The sequence below is a fragment of the Oncorhynchus gorbuscha genome, linkage group LG02, assembly GCF_021184085.1.
Source record: "Oncorhynchus gorbuscha isolate QuinsamMale2020 ecotype Even-year linkage group LG02, OgorEven_v1.0, whole genome shotgun sequence".
Classification (NCBI taxonomy): domain Eukaryota; kingdom Metazoa; phylum Chordata; class Actinopteri; order Salmoniformes; family Salmonidae; genus Oncorhynchus; species Oncorhynchus gorbuscha.
Window position 1 is genome coordinate 16,919,381 of NC_060174.1, and position 24,408 is coordinate 16,943,788.

The following is a 24,408-nucleotide window of genomic DNA, read 5'->3' on the forward strand; positions in this document are numbered from 1 at the left end:
TTCAGACTAGCACAAGACGATAGCAGGCTATGTTAAATGGCTTCAGGGTAAAGCTATTGTAACCACGCCAACCAATCTCCATTACATGTGTCATTGATCTACCATTCTGCTGCCAAAATGACAAGTTGTGATGAAATTGCATGCCTTGGACGCTCCAATTTAATTTGGTAAAGAGCGTATTTTTTATAATGTTTCTTGTTTTAAAACCTCCTGATGATGAAGCTGCTGAAGACTACCTTGGAAACTTTACCAGACTTGTGTGGCCACTGTTTGTTTGTTAGCTCACAAGAGACTAAACTGGACTGGCAAGCCTAGTAAGATGCTACTGTGAGACAAACTACCAGTCATCAGATGGACCTGACAGGCATCCTGCTTCCCCTTTCTGGAAACTGCTGAACGCCGTTCTAAGATGGACAGGGTGTAACAAAAGTTATAAAAAAATTATAACTCCATACTATAACTGTGGTCCTTCTGTAGCTCAGTTGGTAGAGCATGGCGCTTGTAACGCCAGGGTAGTGGGTTCGATCCCCGGGACCACCCATACATAGAATGTATGCACACATGACTGTAAGTCGCTTTGGATAAAAGCGTCTGCTAAATGGCATATATTATTATATTATTATTATTATAACTCCAAGTAGAAACTGGCAGGGCAGAATAAACAGGGAATAATGACAGATGTGTTCCAATGTCTACATCTTCATCTGTTGAAACAGAACAACTTCCTGCCCAGTGAGCTTTATTTTGATGCCTTATGATTCCAAATGAGATATTATTGGAAGTGCATGTTGAGACTTCCTTAGCAGTCAAATTTTAGCAGGTTTTTGGCATATAGTGACCTCTGATATGAGGAAAGTAGTTTATATTTAAACGTAATCACGATAACCAAGGGACATTTAGCAAAATGGGTTAGACTTTTCCATTAGTTCTATTAAGATGGGAGTAGAATCATTTCTGTTCAGTGTGTTGGGTGGAGGTGTAGTCATGGCTATGCAGTGGGCAGGACCAAGGACGTGGTTCTGGTTTGAAAGGTCCAAATTGTGCAATATGACAGGAAGTCAGTTTAAAGAGAAAAGTCTTCATTGTAGAAGAGGATACTTTTACAGATGCAACAAATATGCTCTTATCAATGACGTTTTCTGATCAGTTTCTTTATCTGTGCCTATATGCCGTTCTGTAAGAAAAAACAGGATGATTGTAGCAATGCAACAGTTGCTGTCCATTTGTAGTTCATTTTAGGCAATGTAAATGAGTCCTTCAATCTGTGATGGACTAGATTCCTTCTCTCATTCAAATGTATTTAACTGTTCGGTAAACTAAGTGCAGAAGAAGCATTCTTTGCACAAACAATTGTCGTTGGTGTGGTTGTTTGTGTGTCCTATTGGTTATGTAAATCCTATCCTTCAGTAGGTAGGGTTACGTGCACCACTGGTTATTGTAGGTTGAAATAGGCCAGCATTTCCCAAACTCGAACCTGGGGTACATGTTTTGGTTTTGGCCCTAGCACTGCAAAGCTGATTCAAATAAAAAGTTGAGTCGATTATTTGAATCAGCTAGGTAGGCCTATGTAATGCTGAGCCAATAACCACAACGTGCACCATTTGGGGTCCCCAGGGAAACGCTGACCGGCTATTCCAAATAAAGTCCACATTTTCACGCCTGATTAACAAAAAGATTCCATGTCAAAGGAAAAGTGACACCCTGTTTTTTGTATAAATGTTTGGAAAGAGTTCATGTGTATTACAGACTTCATGGTTCAGGTACCACCTGTTATTCTATCACTGAAATATTCCAGCATTTCCATGAGGAAAACATCCCTACGTTCCCTCTGGACCTAGCGGTAAAAATACAGACGACACAAAGTACACTTGACAAGGATTCACATTTCAACCATCACAACCAACACTTCCATCAGACTTTATTCTTGAACGATATCGACTCGGAACTCAAAGGAAGAAAACAGAAACACCATAAAAGCACCACTACTGATTTGAATACAATCTGAACTCCACGTATTACTGATTGTTGTTTCAGGTTGCCATTGCATTGTTGACCAAATTCAGTTATTGCCCCACCACTAAAATCAACAAGAGACTGGAAACAGAAGGTTGTGGGTGGCAGCCATTTTGGCTCCTGTGGCAGAAGAGAAACCACCTGAAAGTCAGTGGTTAAGTTCCCAGAATGGGTGCAGTGCCAGCGAGGCTCGGTCATGGGGGCATGCTGGTACTTCTAGCCCCACTCCATTGGCATGGTAGATCCAAGTAGGCCTGAGGTAGCCCAAACACAAACACACATTTTACCAATCATGGGAGGACCAATTGGGCACATGTAAGATCACAAGGGATTCCCAGTGCCCTGAAAAGCTCTTTCATCTCACCCAATAGCAAAAGAGTGTCCAGGGAAAGAGCTGCCATGCTATGGCATCGGGCTCACAGCAATTGGATAAATCCCAATCCAAGGTAATCCAACTTCTTTCAATAAAACCTAATACACCATTGGCTTTTCCAAACACCAGGGGGCATCAGCTCTTCTCATTGGTGTGTATGGGAGGGATGGTGAGGACTGTGGGCAGGGACTTGAGGACAGGGCCTGTCATGGTGGTGGCACAGCGGGAGGAGGGGAGGGCTGCAGTAGCTACAACCACGGAGGTCATTCCTGTCACTATGGGAGCGGAGCAGGCAGCCTTTTCCTTGGCCAGGGAAGTCTGCAGCTCAGCCCTCCTGGCCAGAGCCGTCCTCAGCTGATCCCGGATCAGGTCGATCCTCTCCTGCAGCTCCTGCAGCTCTCCTGGCCTCAAAGGAACGCCTGAGGACGAAGAAGGGATGGATGAAGAAGAGGAGGGGAGGGATAGCACCAGACTGGCAAAGGAAGTCCCGAAGCCCCCATTCGCACAGACCCGTGTGGCCGGGTTGGTCCTAGGGTTAGTGTCACATCCAGCCAACCCCTCCCTCCCCCCTTCAGACTCGGCCACGGCCCGGGCTAGAAGGCGGCGGCTGTTGAGGGTCTCCAGGTTAAAGTGGACTCGCTTGTCTTTAGCGGCTGCAGCAGTGGAGTCCCTGCTGCTCTCGTTCCACTTGGCCGAGGCGCCGGGGGAAGGGGCGTCTGGGGGAGGCTGGGGGTGCTGGTTCTTCTGGTTGTTGCAGCTACATGGAGATAAAAGGCTTGTGTCAGTAAAGAAAGAAAGACACAGGTCTGGTGCTTAAACAACCACTACTAGTATGTTAGATTGCTTTCAATCTGTATCTCAGTATTAGGGCTAGATTCAATCCATATTTGAATAGTATTGCGGAAAATCAGCGTTTAACGCTCGATTGAAATTTAAAGGCAATGTTCCCATGTTCGGGGTAAACACTGCATTCATGGTAAACGCTGCGTATGTCGACTCAATTGGAAAGTACCTTTACATTTTAACGGGGATACTTCCACGATAAGGGTTGAATCCAACCCTAATGCTTCATCTCCTTGTCTCCTTTCCACCAGAGACATTACCACTGGTAAAGGGACTGGAAAGGTTTCAACTATATATTGTTTCTTCTAGATTCTACTCAGGTCCTGTCAGATCAGTGATTATAGAGGAAAGGACAAGGACAGTAAACACATTTAAAACAGGTCTCCATAATAGCAGCCATTTTGTCACCTTTTTTCTGTGTTGGCGCCCTGCTTCTTCTTCACATCCTCATAGGTCTGGTTCAGGGCTCGGTGGATTTTCTACATAACAAATGGGGCCATAGTTACACTGAGCCAGGGGAAGAGGTGGGAGGGGGAGAAAAGCTCCACACTGATTTATTCAAAACAGACAGAATCAACATCATCTTAGAAATTGTAATTACTTTCCCCCTCTCGTTAATAATCCTCCAACTGGGGAAGGAGCTTAGAGGACCTCCGGGGACTTAAGCCGGGCAGATTTGAATTTTCAGTGCTTTTAATACTTCACTTCAACTACGGTTCCCAAATGGTGGTTCTCTAAGTCAACAGCAGATGGCGATGTTGCCTTTATGTTATCAAATGACAGCCAAGGTGATAAACAGTCCTAAAAAATTTAAAGACTGTTTATCCAAGAGAGTAAAAAACCTACACCATAAACAACCTTTTACAAGCAATCAATATTTGTTCATATTTAATTCCCGGAGGATTTGTGAAGCGTAACTGCTTTTAGATATAGAGTTCGTAAAACATGACAGGGAAAGCCACAAATGTGTTCAAGTAAAAAAGAGCACTTTAAAAAGGCCAATGAAAGAAGCTATGAAAAAGTCTGAAGCCTGAGGCAGAGAGGCTCACTATGAAGGTTATTTTATTTACACACAAACGCTCACACACACACACACACACACACACACACACACACAGCATCTGTCTGTTTCATTCTCTCACACATTCTCTTTCTCTCTGACACACACACTTGGTTCAATCACACTTTCTCTGTTTTCTCATTCTTTCTTGTGCACACACATACACACACTCTCACACTTACATTCTCCTTTGGTTCACTCACACAGTCCCTCCCTCCATCTCACCTGGCTGGTGTGGAGCCAGTACTTGTACTTCTGTCGTCGTCGGATGTGTGGCAGCACCATGTGATAGAAGGCGTGCTCCCCAGCCAGGGTGAGCAGTGATGTGGCCACGCCCACACACAGCAGCACAAACAGCCCTGAGAAGTGACGGATGCCCATCTGGAGAGTCTGTATAAGGAGGGGGAGGGAAAGGGAGGGGACAGTTGGGTTACTTGAGTAGGGTTAACACCTGTAACAAAGGGTTTAACAATGTAGTAAATTGTCAACCTCTGGTCCATGGACCGACATCAGTCCTTGGGATGATGGTGATTGGTCCCTGAGAACCTTGTCATTAGATCTCTATCCAATGGACACTGAGAATCATTTCAGGTCTCTCATCTTTTCTGATGCTCCCTATTTTCACCTCTAGGGGGCAGTCTCTATTAATTTCTATTCAGACAGAGATCGACATGGTCCATAGAATGAGTAAATGAGTAAGCCATTTGGATAAGGGGATTGTAAATATAAGTGACAATTGTTTTATATCTATTTTCCCTTATTACTGCTGGAGACAAATGAGAATCCAGTCACATGAAAGCAAACTGAAGCATATCAACATATCAACTTTTCCACAGTAAAATGTATGAAATGCTGGCCTTATAACTTGCAGATATGAAATGTGGAGACCCAAGCTATAGATTTATGTAGCCATGCACAAATGACAGTATAGAGTCAAAACTACCAAAAAGTGTTGAAAATAAATAGATTTCCCAAGTCTGAATCGGGCCGTTACAGTTTTGACATCAGGACATCATGACTGTCCTGCCAAAAATAACTACTTAGAATTTTAAAAGTAGATGGACGACAGTGTGTGTTTGAGAAGCACAGTGCGAGCAATGAGAACCCTGTCTGAGTGCCTGCCAGCAATACAGTACAGTAGTTGTATAGTACAGTAGTTGTATAGTGCTGTACACCTCCAATAAAATAGGAATCTAGCCTATCAAGGTCTAACAACATGAGTTGTTGGAGATGAGCTGTATAATACAGGCAGCCACATTGTTCAACGCTGTTTGACACTTTGCAGCAAAGGAGGGAGAACTTTTCAGAGGAAATGTTCTAAACCGAAAGCCGCCTCTGATCTTATCTGTAGAGGTTTGGACGTAGATGTGAGAGAGGGAAAGAATAAAAACTTGAGAGAGGGAGTGGTGGAGGACGGCGGGCTTGTTTCCGAAGTGCTGACACAGTGAACCCCAGGGGTGCAGTACAGACCCTCCCATCCTAGACCCAGTCCCTCCTCCCATTTAATTCTGGGACTCGGCCAAGAGAGGGAGCTGCCAGCCTCTGCTCTCTCCCTCCCTCTGCCACTCTGTTCCCTCCCTCCCTCCCTCCCTCCCTCCCTCCCTCCCTCCCTCCCTCCCTCCCTCCCTCCTCCCTCCTTCCTTTCCTTCCTTCCTTCCTTCCTTCCCTCCCTCCACTTCACCATTATATCTCTGTCCCTTCTCCTCTCCTCTACACCTTCCCTCCCTCTCCCCTTCTCCATCTTACCCACTTCACCCCCCATCTGTCCTTCTCTCCCCCTTTCTCCCCCATCCTTCTCTCTCCCTCCCCCTCTCCATCCTACCTTCTCCCTCTATACTCTCACCCCTCCCTCCTTCTCCCTCTCTCCCTGACCAAGTAGTGATCAGTATGCAGGGGGAATAACTCATCCTATTAGCAATTAGGGCCCCCAGTATGGATGATGTTAGCCTGTCGACTGTGTTTAAGAGTGGCTCCGTCCTCCGCCATATTGTTTCTGGGAGGGGTAGGTCGTCTCCCCCCGTTCCCCTCCCTTCCCCTGTCCCTCAGCCTTTCCCCTCCGAATCCATGTGAGCAGAAGGATGTGGAATGAAAATTAGGAATAATCTGTTCAATGCAAGGTAACTGTAAAATAAAATAGAAATGTCATCCGGGTGCTCCTGTGTGAAACATATAGAGGAAACTGGGAAAGATTAAAATGTGAAAAACATATGGTTTGTAGGATGTGGTAGTTCTGGATTGATGGATGATAGATGATAGATGCGCTGCATGTACACTCCTTGGAGTTTCTAACATTGATCCAAGGCAGCTTGAAAATGACAGGCTGGAATGTGATTCTGTCAAAAACATATATTATTTGACATTTCCAAATATGAATTTGAGTATCTTTTGAGGAGTCGTCGTGGACAGGTACATGACGACATCATAGATCAAAGGAGTGTCAGCCGGTAAATCAATAAAACAAACTCAAATTGTTCCCTTGACGTACCTAAAAGAAGAGATGTTATTGTTAGTCGTGTCGTCGAGGTGAACGAGAGATGTTGTCATGTGGGAAACATCAGTGTTCTACCATCCATTCGTCAGTCTCTCCCCAACGTAAATCAGGTGATCATTTGATGATTAGGTAATAACAAGACTGGGAATGACTTTAATGTTTCTGCACAGATGGCTGGGATCACTGCTTGTCTCTCTAGCACCATTTTCCCCATCCGGGAAAATGCATACCAGCAGGCATGCGCACACACACACCACACACACACACACTCTCTGTCTTTGCTGGGTCTGTGAAGATCACAAATCAGCGCAGGCTGATGTGGTGTTGGTATTAGAAAAGCAATCCCAGAGTCCTCGGCTGCTAGGCCATGTCTGTCTGTCTGTCTGTCTGTCTGTCTGTCTGTCTGTCTGTCTGTCTGTCTGTCTGTCTGTCTGTCTGTCTGTCTGTCTGTCTGTCTGTCTGTCTGTCTGTCTGTCTGTCTGTCTGTCTGTCTGTCTGTCTGTCTGTCTGTCTGTCTGTCTGTCCGTCCGTCCGTCCGTCCGTCCGTCCGTCCGTCCGTCCGTCCGTCCGTCCGTCCGTCCGTCCGTCCGTCCGTCCGTCCGTCCGTCCGTCCGTCCGTGTGGGTGGGTGGACTAGGAGCCAAAAGGTAAACAGCCCATATCCTCATGCTGATGGGACCAGACGATTGCCCCAGTAACAGGATATCAACAATAATAACACTATTTAATATGATTATAACAACCAGTTAATGAATTAGTAATGAGTGTACAAAACATTAAGAACAACTGCTCTTTCCATGACATAGACTGACCAGGTGAATCCAGTTGAAAGCTATGATAAGCCTTGACACATTTGAGACATTGATTGTGTCTGTGTGCCATTCAGAGGGTGAATGGGCAAGACAAAATATTGAAGTGCTTGAACAGGGTATGGTAGTAGGTGCCAGGTACACTGGTTTGTGTAAAGAACTGCAACGCTGCTGGGTTCTCGCTCAACAGTTTTCTGTTTTTATCAAGAATGGTCCACCACTCAAAGGACATCCAGCCAACTTGACACAACTGTGGGAAGCATTGGAGTCAACATGTGCCAGTATCCCTGTGGAAAAATGGGGTAAAATGCAATATTAGGAAGGTGTTCTTAATTTTTATTTTTTTTATTTAACCTTTATTTAACCAGGTAGGCAAGTTGAGAACAAGTTATCATTTACAATTGCGACCTGGCCAAGATAAAGCAAAGCAGTTTGACACATACAACGACACAGAGTTACACATGGAGTAAAACAAACATACAGTCAATAATACAGTATAAACAAGTCTATATACAATGTGAGCAAATGTGGTGAGAAGGGAGTTAGAGGCAAAAAAGGCCATGGTGGCAAAGTAAATACAATATAGCAAGTAAAACACTGGAATGGTAGATTTGCAGTGGAAGAATGTGCAAAGTAGAAATAAAAATAATGGGGTGCAAAGGAGCAAAATAAAATAAATACAGTAGGGAAAGAGGTAGTTGTTTGGGCTAAATTATAGGTGGGCTATGTACAGGTGCAGTCATCTGTGAGCTGCTCTGACGGCTGGTGCTTAAAGCTAGTGAGGGAGATAAGTGTTTCCAGTTCCAGAGATTTTTGTAGTTCGTTCCAGTCATTGGCAGCAGAGAACTGGAAGGAGAGGCGGCCAAAGAAAGAATTGGTTTTGTGGGGTGACTAGAGAGATATACCTGCTGGAGCGCGTGCTACAGGTGGGTGATGCTATGGTGACCAGCGAGCTGAGATAAGGGGGGACTTTACCTAGCAGGGTCTTGTAGATGAAATGGAGCCAGTGGGTTTGGCGACGAGTATGAAGCGAGGGCCAGCAAACGAGAGCGTACAGGTCGCAATGGTGGGTAGTATATGGGGCTTTGGTGACAAAACGGATTGCACTGTGATAGACTGCATCCAATTTGTTGAGTAGAGTATTGGAGGCTATTTTGTAAATGACATCGCCAAAGTCGAGGATTGGTAGGATGGTCAGTTTTACAGGGGTATGTTTGGCAGCATGAGTGAAGTATGCTTTGTTGCGAAATAGGAAGCCAATTCTAGATTTAACTTTGGATTGGAGATGTTTGATATGGGTCTGGAAGGAGAGTTTACAGTCTAACCAGACACCTAAGTATTTGTAGTTGTCCACGTATTCTAAGTCAGAGCCGTCCAGAGTAGTGATGTTGGACAGGAGGGTAGGTGCAGGTAGCGATCGGTTGAAGAGCATGTATTTAGTTTTACTTGTATTTAAGAGCAATTGAAGGCCACGGAAGGAGAGTTGTATGGCATTGAAGCTTGCCTGGAGGGTTGTTAACACAGTGTCCAAAGAAGGGCCGGAAGTATACAGAATGGTGTGGTCTGCGTAGAGGTGGATCAGAGACTCACCAGCAGCAAGAGCGACCTCATTGATGTATACAGAGAAGAGAGTCGGTCCAAGAATTGAACACTGTGGCACCCCCATAGAGACTGCCAGAGGTCCGGACAGCAGACCCTCCGATTTGACACACTGAACTCTATCAGAGAAGTAGTTGGTGAACAAGGCGAGGCAATCATTTGAGAAACCAAGGCTGTCGAGTCTGCCGATGAGGATGTGGTGGTTGACAGAGTCGAAAGCCTTGGCCAGATCAATGAATACGGCTGACCAGTCATGTTTCTTATCGATGGCGGTTAAGATATCGTTTAGGACCTTGAGCGTGGCTGGGGTGCACCCATGACCAGCTCTGAAACCAGATTGCATAGCAGAGAAGGTATGGTGAGATTCGAAATGGTCGGTAATCTGTTTGTTGACTTTGCTTTCGAAGACCTTAGAAAGGCATGGTAGGATAGATATAGGTCTGTAGCAGTTTGGGTCAAGAGTGTCCCCCCCTTTGAAGAGGGGGATGACCGCAGCTGCTTTCCAATCTTTGGGAATCTCAGACGACACGAAAGAGAGGTTGAACAGGCTAGTAATAGGGGTGGCAACAATTTCGAGTTGTTGGGGGGTGCAGTGCTGTTAACCGGGGTAGGAGTAGCCAGGTGGAAAGCATGGCCAGCCGTAGAAAAATGCTTCTTGAAATTCTCAAATATGGTGGATTTATCAGTGGTGACAGTGTTTCCTATCTTCAGTGCAGTGGGCAGCTGGGAGGAGGTGTTCTTATTCTCCATGGACTTTACAGTGTCCCAGAACTTTTTTGAGTTAGTGTTGCAGGAAGCAAATTTCTGCTTGAAAAAGCTAGCCTTGGCTTTTCTAACTGCCTGTGTATAATGGTTTCTAGCTTCCCTGAACAGCTGCATATCACGGGGGCTGTTCGATGCTAATGCAGAACGCCATAGGATGTTTTTGTGTTGGTTAAGGGCAGTTGTTTTTGTAATGTTTTGTCCACTCAGTGTATGTCTATGATAGCAGTCCATTGGGGCAGGAAGTTCGACCAACTGGGTGCTTGGTGTTAAAGGATCATCTCAGGATGACACACAATCCTGAGAGGATATCATAGACACACATAGGTTGAATCTAGGAATAAATATTTTTCCCTTAACATCTGACACTGATGGAGTCCAGACTGTCTGAGGAGTGTCTGCAAACCACACTGAAATATCTCTTAGAACGCATGCCCAATACGTTGCTTCATTCAAGTGGTATGCTAGTGTGGATATTGGAATAGAGCCAAACATCCAGTTCGATATGTCCAGATGTGTTAGGATGGCCAAACCCAATGTCCATCAACTGTCTGCAACCCACGTGGTGTGCCTACCGGGCGGCCACTCCACCACAGCCACACTAGCCTGGTCCCTATCTGCACAAACAGATCTGGGCCCACCACAGCCACACTAGCCTGGTCCCTATCTGCACAAACAGATCTGGGCCCACCACAGCCACACTAGCCTGGTCCCTATCTGCACAAACAGATCTGGGCCCACCACAGCCACACTAGCCTGGTCCCTATCTGCACAAACAGATCTGGGCCCACCACAGCCACTCTAGCCTGGTCCCTATCTGCACAAACAGATCTGGGCCCACCACAGCCACACTAGCCTGGTTCCTATCTGCACAAACAGATCTGGGCCCACCACAGCCACACTAGCCTGGTCCCTATCTGCACAAACAGATCTGGGCCCACCACAGCCACACTAGCCTGGTCCCTATCTGCACAAACAGATCTGGGCCCACCACAGCCACACTAGCCTGGTCCCTATCTGCACAAACAGATCTGGGCCCACCACAGCCACACTAGCCTGGGCCCTATCTGCACAAACAGATCTGGGCCCACCACAGCCACACTAGCCTGGTCCCTATCTGCACAAACAGATCTGGGCCCACCACAGCCACACTAGCCTGGTCCCTATCTGCACAAATAGATCTGGGCCCAGCCTGACGTCGATGGTCAAACACCACCATAGAAGTTGTTGACAACATAGTCCAAACTGGTCTGGGGCCGGGATACACACAGACAGACGGACGGATAACTCACCTCGGTGACGGCGAACACCCTCTTCCCACAAGGCACCACCTTGTACCACTTGTCGTGCAGCATGTCCATGTAGCCGTCCGACTTGTAGCGACTGATGAACTCTGACACGTTGTTGGTTAGAGGGGAGTTCTGTGGGAGGCCTATTCCATAGCCTGGGGGATAGAGAAACTATTACCGTCAGCATAGTACAATGGGTATAGTAGTTGGTAGAAATTCATGGAAATAATTGTGGTGCGTCCCCTTCTATATCACCAGTCACATGGCTGCGCTATCATTAACCTGGATACAAACAGTGACACAGACGTCTCATATCTGCAAAATAAACAGAAGGCATTTTTACAAAATCATTGTTTTTCTCTGTTCCACATAAAACGCCCAAAATGCTTTAAAGATTGTCTTAAATTGTTTGGTGGAGAACTGAGCAGGGGTCTATAGGCGTATCATTCCAAACTTCACGCAGAGTGAGTTAACTGGCAGACTGTGTTCTGGATGTCATCCCAATTTGTAAGTCCGGATAAGAGCGTCTGCTAAATGACAAAGAAATGTTAATGAAGTGGATCAAAAGAGATACAATAAAACCAAATCGGATGACCTTACCTTCATCCCTTCCAGAAGGGGAACATGAGGCTATGGATATTCTAGATGAACCAAAGAGTTCAGCCTCGACAAATTCCTCTTCTACCTGTACTGCTGATCCTGTACTTTAAACTCCTTTGATGTTTAAATTACATTAAGTAAATGAGATTTTTGATATCTGATTCCTGTGGTGTGTGGAAGGATGGTGAGGGAAAATCCCCATCTCATAGTCTTCAGTGGCAACTGGAGGAAAGATGGATGGAGGAATACATGGGAAAACCAGGAAGAAGTGAAGAACGTTCCGAGCATCCATTATATAATGACAAGGAGTGAATGTGGTGTAAGTGTGTGTGTGTGTGTGTGCGCGTGCGTGCGTGCGTGTGTGTGTGTGGGTGTGGGCTCTGACAGCAGATAATGAGTTGTGGTGGGCTGGGGATAACAGAGGACGAGAGCCTGTATCATTTAGACACATCTCTCCCAACTCTCCCTCCATCTCTCCCTCACCCCAACTCTCTCCTCTCCTCCCTCCATCTCTCCCTCACCCCAACTCTCTCCTCTCCTCCCTCCATCTCTCCCTCACCCCAACTCTCTCCTCCCTCCATCTCTCCCTCGCCCCAACTCTCTCCTCTCCTCCCTCCATCTCTCCCTCACCCCAGCTCTCTCCTCTCCTCCCTCCCTCCATCTCTCCCTCACCCCAACTCTCTCCTCTCCTCCCTCCCTCCATCTCTCCCTCACCCCAACTCTCTCCTCTCCTCCCTCCTCTCCTTCCTTCTTGTATCCCTCTATCTCAAAAAAGGACTGGCAGAAATGTTATTTTATCACTGAAAGGGTTTTACCTCTACCTATCTCTCTGTTTCTCATGGCTAATGTACGTCACTCACCCCCCCCCGAGCGAGACATGCCTAAGCATGCACACACACACACAGTCAAGCACATGTAGCGGATGTGAAATGGCTAGCTAGTTAGCGGTGGTGCGCGCTAATAGCGTTTCAATCGGTGACATCACTTGCTCTGAAAGTAGTGGTTCCCACGGCTTTTCAAATCAAATCAAATCCAATTTTATTTGTCACATACACATGGTTAGCAGATGTTAATGCGAGTGTAGCGAAATCCTTGTGCTTCTAGTTCCGACAATGCAGTAATAACCAACGAGTAATCTAACTAACAATTCCAAAACTACTGTCTTATACACAGTGTAAGGGGATAAAGAATATGTACATAAGGATATATGAATGAGTGATGGTACAGAGCAGAATACAGTAGATGGTATCGAGTACAGTATATACATATGAGATGAGTATGTAGACAAAGTAAACAAAGTGGCATAGTTAAAGTGGCTAGTGATACATGTATTACATAAGGATGCAGTCGATGATGTAGAGTACAGTATATACGTATGCATATGAGATGAATAATGTAGGGTAACTACATTATATAAGGTAGCATTGTTTAAAGTGGCTAGTGATATATTTACATCATTTCCCATCAATTCCCATTATTAAAGTGGCTGGAGTTGGGTCAGTGTCAATGACAGTGTGTTGGCAGCAGCCACTCAATGTTAGTGGTGGCTGTTTAACAGTCTGATGGCCTTGAGATAGAAGCTTTTTTTCAGTCTCTAGGTCCCAGCTTTGATGCACCTGTACTGACCTCGCCTTCTGGATGATAGCGGGGTGAACAGGCAGTGGTTCGGGTGGTTGATGTCCTTGATGATCTTTATGGCCTTCCTGTAACATCGGGTGGTGTAGGTGTCCTGGAGGGCAGGTAGTTTGCCCCCGGTGATGCGTTATGCAGACCTCACTACCCTCTGGAGAGCCTTACGGTTGAGGGCGGAGCAGTTGCCGTACCAGGCGGTGATACAGCCCGCCAGGATGCTCTCGATTGTGCATCTGTAGAAGTTTGTGAGTGCCTTTGGTGACAAGCCGAATTTCTTCAGCCTCCTGAGGTTGAAGAGGTGCTGCTGTGCCTTCTTTACGACGCTGTCAGTGTGAGTGGACCTATTCAGTTTGTCTGTGATGTGTATGCCGAGGAACTTAAAACTTGCTACCCTCTCCGCGATGGGTAACGGTGCTTTGTGGGTGGATGTTGTTGATGTGTGCAGAGGGTCCCTGGTTCGTGCCAGGGTATGGGCGAGGGGACAGTCTAAAGTTGTACTGTTACATTGATGCTGTTGACCCGGATCACTGGTTGCTGCGGAAAAGGAGGAGGCCAAAAGGGGGGTGAGTGTGACGGATGTGAAATGGCTAGCTAGTTAGCGGTGGTGAGCGCTAATAGCGTTTCAATCGGTGACGTCACTTGCTCTGAGACCTTGAAGCAGTGGTTCCCCTTGCTCTGCAAGGGCAGTGGCTTTTGTGGAGCGATGGGTAACGATGCTTCGTGGGTGGCTGTTGTCGGTCGGTCAGTCGCCTGCCTGCCTGCCTGCCTGTGTGCTCATGCAGAAACAGCTGAACTCTTATGTAAAGCGTGTGCTTCAGTCTAACATTCTTAACATTCTTCAGATCCCGTTAAGTTTCCTTTGTTTCACTTAAAGCCAACAGGGTTGGCCCTCTGCGATGGCACAGACTGGCACAGATGTCCCTGTAGCCAAGTGTTGATGAGGATGTTATTCTTAATAAAGCGTGGGCTCGCAGCTTTGAGTCACAATCATTAAATACTGGTTGGCTTTAATCACCAAATTGACAGTCCTGGCACCTTCCAGTTACACTGTCTGTAGCCCACTACAACTCAGTCCAAAAGATAGTGACAAATGAAATCCTAAAGCGGCAGGGACAGACATTCGGAAAGAAGGGACTCTGTGTTAAGAGCGAGGGAAGAGGCGATGAGAAGATTCGAGGGAAGAGCGAGGGAAGAGCGAGGGAAGAGCGAAGGAAGAGCAAGAGAAGAGCAAGGGAAGAGCGAGGGAAGAACGAAGGAAGAGCGAAGGAAGAGGGAAGGAAGAGCGAAGGAAGAGCGAGGGAAGAGCGAGGGAAGATTTGAGGGAAGAGAGAAGGAAGAGCGATGAAAGCGTGAGGGAAGAGAGAAGGAAGAGCGAGGAAAGAGCGAGGGAAGCACGAAGGAAGAGCGAGGGAAGAGCTAGGAAAGAGCGAAGGAAGAGCGAAGGAAGAGCGAAGGAAGAGCGAAGGAAGAGCGAGGGAAAATCTGAGGGAAGAGCAAAGGAAGAGCGGCTAAAGCGCGAGGGAAGAGCGAGGGAAGAGCGAAGGAAGAGCGAGGGAAGAGCGAGGAAAGAGCGAAGGAAGAGCGAAGGAACAGCGAGGGAAGAGCGAGGGAAGTGAAAGGGAAGAGCGAGGGAGGCTAGAAAATGCAATTAACGGAGAGGAGAGATGAGATAGGAGAGGTCTAATTGAGCAAAACCCCAATTACTGCTTTATCATGAATGACTGTCTAGAGGTCAGGGCCCAAAACGGAGGAACATTTCTCACTTCAAAACACAGGCAAAAAAAGCAATATAATATTCCAGGAGTTACTGTGAAAAGAGAAGGTGTAGATCCTGTTCCACACATGGTTTAGTTGTCTCCCCAAACTCAGAAAAACGAAAACAAAGATCCCTCTTCCCTGGTGAAATTGCTCACTAAATCAGCTCTCTAGAGCAACCAGTTGATTGAGTAATGCAGTTCTCACAAGTCTGTTTCCTGAAATATTGTGATGTAAAGGAAATGTGAATAGCAGGGGGATTATTTTCAGGAAAAAAGTGAAAAAGCTTGACTTAAATAGAATTTGCTCCCCCAATCGCCCGTCCAGAGCGCGTGACTTAGTCTCATGAAAGATATCTGGCAGACAAAATATTGCCTTTTCAAAGCTGGTGAGCTATGAAGTTCACAAGTATAAAATATGCAAATGAGATGAGAGGGCATCACTCACACACACACACACACACACACACACACACACACACACACACACACACACACACACACACACACACACACACACACACACACACACACACACACACACACACACACACACACACACACACACACACACACACACACACACACACACACACACACACACACACACACACACACACACACACACACTTTCATGCCACCAAAAATTGGAAAATAGTATGTGCGAGCTGTGTGACAAACGGAACTGTGTGTGTGTGTGTTTGCATATGGGTGTGTGTGTGTGTTTGCATATGGGTGTGTGTGTACTGTATGTGTGTGTCCTGCCCAGTGATGAATTTGAAATCACAGCGTCAGCTGACATTCTACACATCCAACACAGCAGGCCTGCCCTTTCAGGCTAATAGAAACAGCATCCAGATGACAGACTCTTTCATTACCGTTCCCTCTCTCCCCCATCCTCCTATTACCGTTCCCTCTCTCCCCCATCCTCCTATTACCGTTCCCTCTCTCCCCCATCCTCCTATTACCGTTCCCTCTCTCCCCCATCCTCCTGTTACCGTTCCCTCTCTCCCCCATCCTCCTATTACCGTTCCCTCTCTCCTTCATCCCTCCTATTACCGTTCCCTCTCTCCCCCATCCTCCTATTACCGTTCCCTCTCTCCCCCATCCTCCTATTACCGTTCCCTCTCTCCCCCATCCTCCTGTTACCGTTCCCTCTCTCCTTCATCCCTCCTATTACCGTTCCCTCTCTCCCCCATCCTCCTATTACCGTTCCCTCTCTCCCCCATCCTCCTATTACCGTTCCCTCTCTCCCCATCCTCCTATTACCGTTCCCTCTCTCCTTCATCCCTCCTATTACCGTTCCCTCTCTCCCCCATCGTCCTATTACCGTTCCCTCTCTCCTTCATCCCTCCTATTACCGTTCCCTCTCTCCCCCATCCTCCTATTACCGTTCCCTCTCTCCCCCATCCTCCTGTTACCGTTCCCTCTCTCCTTCATCCCTCCTGTTACCGTTCCCTCTCTCCTTCATCCCTCCTATTACCGTTCCCTCTCTCCCCCATCCTCCTGTTACCGTTCCCTCTCTCCTTCATCCCTCCTGTTACCGTTCCCTCTCTCCTTCATCCCTCCTATTACCGTTCCCTCTCTCCTTCATCCCTCCTATTACCGTTCCCTCTCTCCCCCATCCTCCTGTTACCGTTCCCTCTCTCCTTCATCCCTCCTGTTACCGTTCCCTCTCTCCTTCATCCCTCCTATTACCGTTCCCTCTCTCCTTCATCCCTCCTGTTACCGTTCCCTCTCTCCTTCATCCCTCCTATTACCGTTCCCTCTCTCCCCCATCCTCCTATTACCGTTCCCTCTCTCCCCCATCCTCCTATTACCGTTCCCTCTGTCCCCCATCCTCCTGTTACCGTTCCCTCACTCCTTCATCCCTCCTGTTACCGTTCCCTCTCTCCTTCATCCCTCCTATTACCGTTCCCTCTCTCCTTCATCCCTCCTGTTACCGTTCCCTCTCTACTTCATCCCTCCTGTTACCGTTCCCTCTCTCCTTCATCCCTCCTGTTACCGTTCCCTCTCTCCCCCATCCTCCTATTACCATTCCCACTCTCCCCCATTCTCCTATTACCGTTCCCTCTCTCCTTCATCCCTCCTATTACCGTTCCCTCTCTCCCCCATCCTCCTATTACCGTTCCCTCTCTCCTTCATCCCTCCTGTTACCGTTCACTCTCTCCTTCATCCCTCCTGTTACCGTTCCCTCTCTCCTTCATCCCTCCTATTACCGTTCCCTCTCTCCCCCATCCTCCTGTTACCGTTCCCTCTCTCCTTCATCCCTCCTATTACCGTTCCCTCTCTCCTTCATCCCTCCTATTACCGTTCCCTCTCTCCTTCATCCCTCCTGTTACCGTTCCCTCTCTCCTTCATCCCTCCTGTTACCGTTCCCTCTCTCCCCCATCCTCCTATTACCGTTCCCTCTCCCCCATCCTCCTATTACCGTTCCCTCTGTCCCCCATCCTCCTATTACCGTTCCCTCTCCCCATCCTCCTATTACCGTTCCCTCTCCCCCCATCCTCCTATTACCGTTCCTCTCTCTCCTTCATCCCTCCTGTTACCGTTCCCTCTCTCCTTCATCCCTCCTGTTACCGTTCCCTCTCTCCTTCATCCCTCCTGTTACCGTTCCCTCTCTCCTTCATCCCTCCTGTTACCGTTCCCTCTCTCCTTCATCCCTCCTATTACCGTTCCCTCTGTCCCCCATCCTCCTATTACCGTTCCCTCTGTCCCCCATCCTCCTATTACCGTTCCCTCTCTCCCCCATCCTCCTATTACCGTTCCCTCTCTCCTTCATCCCTCCTATTACCGTTCCCTCTCTCCCCCATACTCCTGTTACCGTTCCCTCTGTCCCCCATCCTCCTATTACCGTTCCCTCTCTCCTGCATCCCTCCTATTACCGTTCCCTCTCTCCTTCATTCCTCCTATTACCGTTCCCTCTCTCCTTCATCCCTCCTGTTACCGTTCCCTCTCTCCTTCATCCCTCCTGTTACCGTTCCCTCTCCCCCATCCTCCTATTACCGTTCCCTCTCCCCATCCTCCTATTACCGTTCCCTCTGTCCCCCATCCTCCTATTACCGTTCCCTCTCCCCATCCTCCTATTACCGTTCCCTCTCTCCCCCATCCTCCTATTACCGTTCCCTCTCTCCTTCATCCCTCCTGTTACCGTTCCCTCTCTCCTTCATCCCTCCTGTTACCGTTCCCTCTCTCCTTCATCCCTCCTGTTACCGTTCCCTCTCTCCTTCATCCCTCCTGTTACCGTTCCCTCTCTCCTTCATCCCTCCTATTACCGTTCCCTCTGTCCCCCATCCTCCTATTACCGTTCCCTCTGTCCCCCATCCTCCTATTACCGTTCCCTCTCTCCCCCATCCTCCTATTACCGTTCCCTCTCCCCCTCCTATTATTCCCTCTCTCCCCCATACTCCTGTTACCGTTCCCTCTGTCCCCCATCCTCCTATTACCGTTCCCTCTCTCCTGCATCCCTCCTATTACCGTTCCCTCTGTCCCCCATCCTCCTATTACCGTTCCCTCTCTCCTTCATTCCTCCTATTACCGTTCCCTCTCTCCCCCATCCTCCTAATACCGTTCCCCCTCTCCCCCATCCTCCTATTACCGTTCCCTCTCTCCCCCATCCTCCTATTACTGTTCCCTCTCTCCTTCCTCCCTCCTTTTACCGTTCCCTCTCTCCCCCATCCTCCTAATACCGTTCCCCCTCTCCCCCATCCTCCTATTACCGTTCCCTCTCTCCCCCATCCTCCTATTACCGTTCCCTCTCTCCTTCATCCCTCCTATTACCGTTCCCTCTCCCCATCCTCCTATTACCGTTCCCTCTCTCCTTCATCCTCCTATTACCGTTCCCTCTCTCTCCCCCATCCTCCTATTACCGTTCCCTCTCTCCTTCATCCCTCCTATTACCGTTCCCTCTCTCCCCCATCCTCCTATTACCGTTCCCTCTCTCCTGCATCCCTCCTATTACCGTTCCCTCTCTCCCCCATCCTCCTATTACCGTTCCCTCTCTCCTTCATCCCTCCTATTACCGTTCCCTCTCCCCCATCCTCCTATTACCGTTCCCTCTCTCCTTCATCCTCCTATTACCGTTCCCTCTCTCCCCCATCCTCCTATTACCGTTCCCTCTCTCCTTCATCCCTCCTATTACCGTTCCCTCTCTCCCCCATCCTCCTATTACCGTTCCCTCTCTCCTTCATCCCTCCTATTACCATTCCCCCTCTCCCCCACAGCCAAACACACAGCCAAGACAATGCAGGAGTGGCTTTTGGTCAAGTCTCTGAATGTCCTTGAGTGGCCCAGTCAGAGTCCGGACTTGAACACGGGTCTTTCATCTCTGGAGAGACCTGAAAATAGCTGTGCAGCGACACTCCTCATCCAACCTGAGCAAACTTGGGAGGATCTGCAGAGAAGAATGGGAGAAACTCCCCAAATACAGGTGTGCCAAGCTCATAGGGTCAAACCCAAGAAGACTCGAGGCTGTAATCGCTGCCAAAGGTGTTTCAACAAAGTACTCAGTAAAAGATCTGAATACGTATGTAAATGTAATATTTCAGTTTTGAATTTTTTATACATTTGCAACATTTTCTAAAAACTTGTTTTTGTTTTGTCATTATAGGGTATTGTGTGTAGATTGATGGGGGGTGGGTAAAAAAGATGTAAACAATTTAGAATAAGGTTGTAACGTAACAAAATGTGGAAAAAGTGAAGGGGTCTGAATACTTTCCAAATGCACATCTCAGTAAAGGATAGATTGGGGGAATCAGGATCAAGAAGAGATACGCACCCGGGTTAGCCCCCACAGTTGAAACTTGTCCCCACTTAGTTTTAGTTTTATGTCCCCATACAAAAATAGCTAAAATTTCAAATGTTTGAGTGACAGGTTGGCGCCAAATCTGTATCTTCGCTGCGCTTTATCAGCACCATGGACTGAGAGCCTGCCAGAGTGATAAGGGGAAAGCCACTGGGCAGTTATGTATGACTCCTTTGGGTTTCCATAAAAATCATGAAAAACGCTGCTCATCTGTGGTAGGCTACGTGAATAATGTGATACACCTCCGCCTGGAATGTTTTATTTAGATTTAGCGCCCCACCACTACAGAGTTTAGTTAGCTTCTTAACTAGCTTTAAAAGGTCTTAGTTATTAGCCTATTTAGCTCTAACTAGCTAATCTGCCACAATGGATATCAGAAATCAAACCACCGAGGCCACCACCAAGCCCAGCAGCGATGATGCTGCCGAACTCCAGCTAGCACCAAGTGCAGAGCCTACCAGCCCTTCCACAAGCACCGCCAGGATAATGGCTCCACAGCCACTCCCACCTCCAACTGTCCCTGACCATTTTTGGAACAGAGTAGCCAGCCCAGATTAGCCTATTGAATCCTACCCTTGCTGTAGGTTTTCTGTCCAAAATCCTTAATTTAATAGCAACTGGTTCATAGGAAGAGATTGGATGGAATACCCAGTAGATGTGTCAAAAGCACTCAATGGTCTCTGCATTTGAACTTTTATGTTTATAGTAGTGTGATATAATTCCAATGCAATAACCCAAATTACGCCCCTGGGTATAGCTACATATTGGTATGTTTCATCATAGCAAGATAGTCTATATTCTGTTTTTATGGTCGTCCATTGCTTGGTTAGAACTGTACGTATTGGAAACATGTTTACAGTAGGCCGGCATTGATTCAATGATTACGTGGGTGGGTTGAATTTGATCGACAGAAGTTTATTTATTGCACGTGTTGCTGAATTAATGAGCTGCATGATTTTCCATGTTTGAAGCGTAAATAGGCTAAATATAGATTGTGTCATACCTTTATCGATCTGATATTTAGATTGTAGGCCTATAGTTCACCTACCGCTAATTTGTTCTGTTCACATTCATTCGTTTGCATTCGCAGTTGTGTTGATATTCTAACCCAAATTGCTATTTAGTATTTTTGTTTTGCATGAGTAACTAGGCTACTAGTTTCAGCATTTAGTTTGCATTATTTTGGTAAGACGCTGTGTGTACGGCTGCATTCACATAGGCTGTTTGTAATAGGTGAATTATTCTATCTATCTTGTAGCCTATATTCATTGTCAAATGGCCTTGCTTTAGTGGCAACCTGTCACTTCAAAAGCACTCAATGGTCTTGGAGTCTCAATACATCTGCTATCAAATACTCATCATGTCCTTCTATCCTGCACAACACATCTGTTATCAAGTGCTCATCGTGTCCTTCTATCCTACACAATACATCTGCTATCAAGTACTCATCATGTCCTTCTATCCTACACAATACATCTGTTATCAAGTACTCATCGTGTCCTTCTATCCTGCACAATACATCTGCTATCAAGTGCTCATCGTGTCCTTCTATCCTACACAATACATCTGCTATCAAGTACTCATCGTGTCCATCTATCCTGCACAATACATCTGCTATCAAGTACTCATCATGCTCTTCTATCCTGCACAATACATCTGCTATCAAGTACTCATCATGTCCTTCTATCCTGTACAATACATCTGCTATCAAGTACTCATCATGTCCTTCTATCCTGCACAATACATCTGCTATCAAGTACTCATCATGCTCTTCTATCCTGCACAATACATCTGCTATCAAGTACTCATCATGTCCTTCTATCCTACACAATACATCTGCTATCAAGTACTCATCATGTCCTTCTATCCTACACAATACATCTGTTATCAAGTACTCATCGTGTCCTTCTATCCTGCACAATACATCTGCTATCAAGTGCTCATCGTGTCCTTCTATCCTACACAATACATCTGCTATCAAGTACTCATCGTGTCCATCTATCCTGCACAATACATCTGCTATCAAGTACTCATCATGCTCTTCTATCCTGCACAATACATCTGCTATCAAGTACTCATCATGTCCTTCTATCCTGTACAATACATCTGCTATCAAGTACTCATCATGTCCTTCTATCCTGTACAATACATCTGCTATCAAGTACTCATCATGTCCTTCTATCCTGTACAATACATCTGCTATCAAGTACTCATCATGTCCTTCTATCCTGTACAATACATCTGCTATCAAGTACTCATCATGTCCATCTATCCTACACAATACATCTGCTATCAAGTACTCATCATGTTCTTCTATCCTGCACAATACATCTGTTATCAAGTACTCATCATGTCCTTCTATCCTGCACAATACATCTGCTATCAAGTGCTCATCGTGTCCTTCTATCCTACACAATACATCTGCTATCAAGTACTCATCATGTCCTTCTATCCTACACAATACATCTGTTATCAAGTACTCATCGTGTCCTTCTATCCTGCACAATACATCTGTTATCAAGTACTCATCGTGTCCTTCTATCCTGCACAATACATCTGTTATCAAGTACTCATCGTGTCCTTCTATCCTGCACAATACATCTGTTATCAAGTACTCATCGTGTCCTTCTATCCTGCACAATACATCTGTTATCAAGTACTCATTGTGTCCTTCTATCCTGCACAATACATCTGCTATCAAGTGCTCATCATGTCCTTCTATCCTGCACAATACATCTGTTATCAAGTACTCATCGTGTCCTTCTATCCTGCACAATACATCTGCTATCAAGTGCTCATCATGTCCTTCTATCCTGCACAATACATCTGTTATCAAGTACTCATCATGTTCTTCTATCCTGCACAATACATCTGCTATCAAGTGCTCATCATGTCCTTCTATCCTGCACAATACATCTGCTATCAAGTGCTCATCATGTCCTTCTATCCTGCACAATACATCTGTTATCAAGTACTCATCATGTTCTTCTATCCTGCACAATACATCTGCTATCAAGTGCTCATCATGGCCTTCTATCCTGCACAATACATCTGTTATCAAGTACTCATCGTGTCCTTCTATCCTGCACAATACATCTGCTATCAAGTGCTCATCGTGTCCTTCTATCCTACACAATACATCTGCTATCAAGTACTCATCATGTTCTTCTATCCTGCACAATACATCTGCTATCAAGTACTCATCATGTCCTTCTATCCTGTACAATACATCTGCTATCAAGTGCTCATCGTGTCCTTCTATCCTGCACAATACATCTGCTATCAAGTACTCATCATGTCCTTCTATCCTGCACAATACATCTGCTATCAAGTGCTCATCGTGTCCTTCTATCCTACACAATACATCTGCTATCAAGTACTCATCGTGTCCATCTATCCTGCACAATACATCTGCTATCAAGTACTCATCATGCTCTTCTATCCTGCACAATACATCTGCTATCAAGTACTCATCATGTCCTTCTATCCTGTACAATACATCTGCTATCAAGTACTCATCATGTCCTTCTATCCTGTACAATACATCTGCTATCAAGTACTCATCATGTCCTTCTATCCTGTACAATACATCTGCTATCAAGTACTCATCATGTCCTTCTATCCTGTACAATACATCTGCTATCAAGTACTCATCATGTCCATCTATCCTACACAATACATCTGCTATCAAGTACTCATCATGTTCTTCTATCCTGCACAATACATCTGTTATCAAGTACTCATCGTGTCCTTCTATCCTGCACAATACATCTGCTATCAAGTGCTCATCGTGTCCTTCTATCCTACACAATACATCTGCTATCAAGTACTCATCATGTTCTTCTATCCTGCACAATACATCTGCTATCAAGTACTCATCATGTCCTTCTATCCTGTACAATACATCTGCTATCAAGTGCTCATCGTGTCCTTCTATCCTGCACAATACATCTGCTATCAAGTACTCATCATGTCCTTCTATCCTGCACAATACATCTGCTATCAAGTGCTCATCGTGTCCTTCTATCCTACACAATACATCTGCTATCAAGTACTCATCGTGTCCATCTATCCTGCACAATACATCTGCTATCAAGTACTCATCATGCTCTTCTATCCTGCACAATACATCTGCTATCAAGTACTCATCATGTCCTTCTATCCTGTACAATACATCTGCTATCAAGTACTCATCATGTCCTTCTATCCTGTACAATACATCTGCTATCAAGTACTCATCATGTCCTTCTATCCTGTACAATACATCTGCTATCAAGTACTCATCATGTCCTTCTATCCTGTACAATACATCTGCTATCAAGTACTCATCATGTCCATCTATCCTACACAATACATCTGCTATCAAGTACTCATCATGTT

The 24,408-nt window shown here is 46.3% G+C and overlaps 1 protein-coding gene across 1 annotated transcript in view; it reads right to left on the reverse strand.

Moving 5' to 3' along the window:
* Nucleotides 1-1,884: 1,884 nt before the first annotated feature.
* LOC123989554 (glutamate receptor ionotropic, NMDA 3B-like) overlaps nt 1,885-24,408 on the reverse strand; it is a 115,940-nt gene continuing 93,416 nt past the window's right edge. The window contains exons 6-9 of the mRNA XM_046290649.1: nt 11,242-11,393; nt 4,515-4,679; nt 3,638-3,708; nt 1,885-3,143 (exon numbers count right to left, since the gene is read on the reverse strand). Of these exons, the coding sequence (XP_046146605.1) occupies nt 2,522-3,143; nt 3,638-3,708; nt 4,515-4,679; nt 11,242-11,393 (1,010 nt within the window). The 3' untranslated portion in view covers nt 1,885-2,521. The remainder of the gene's footprint in view (nt 3,144-3,637; nt 3,709-4,514; nt 4,680-11,241; nt 11,394-24,408) is intronic.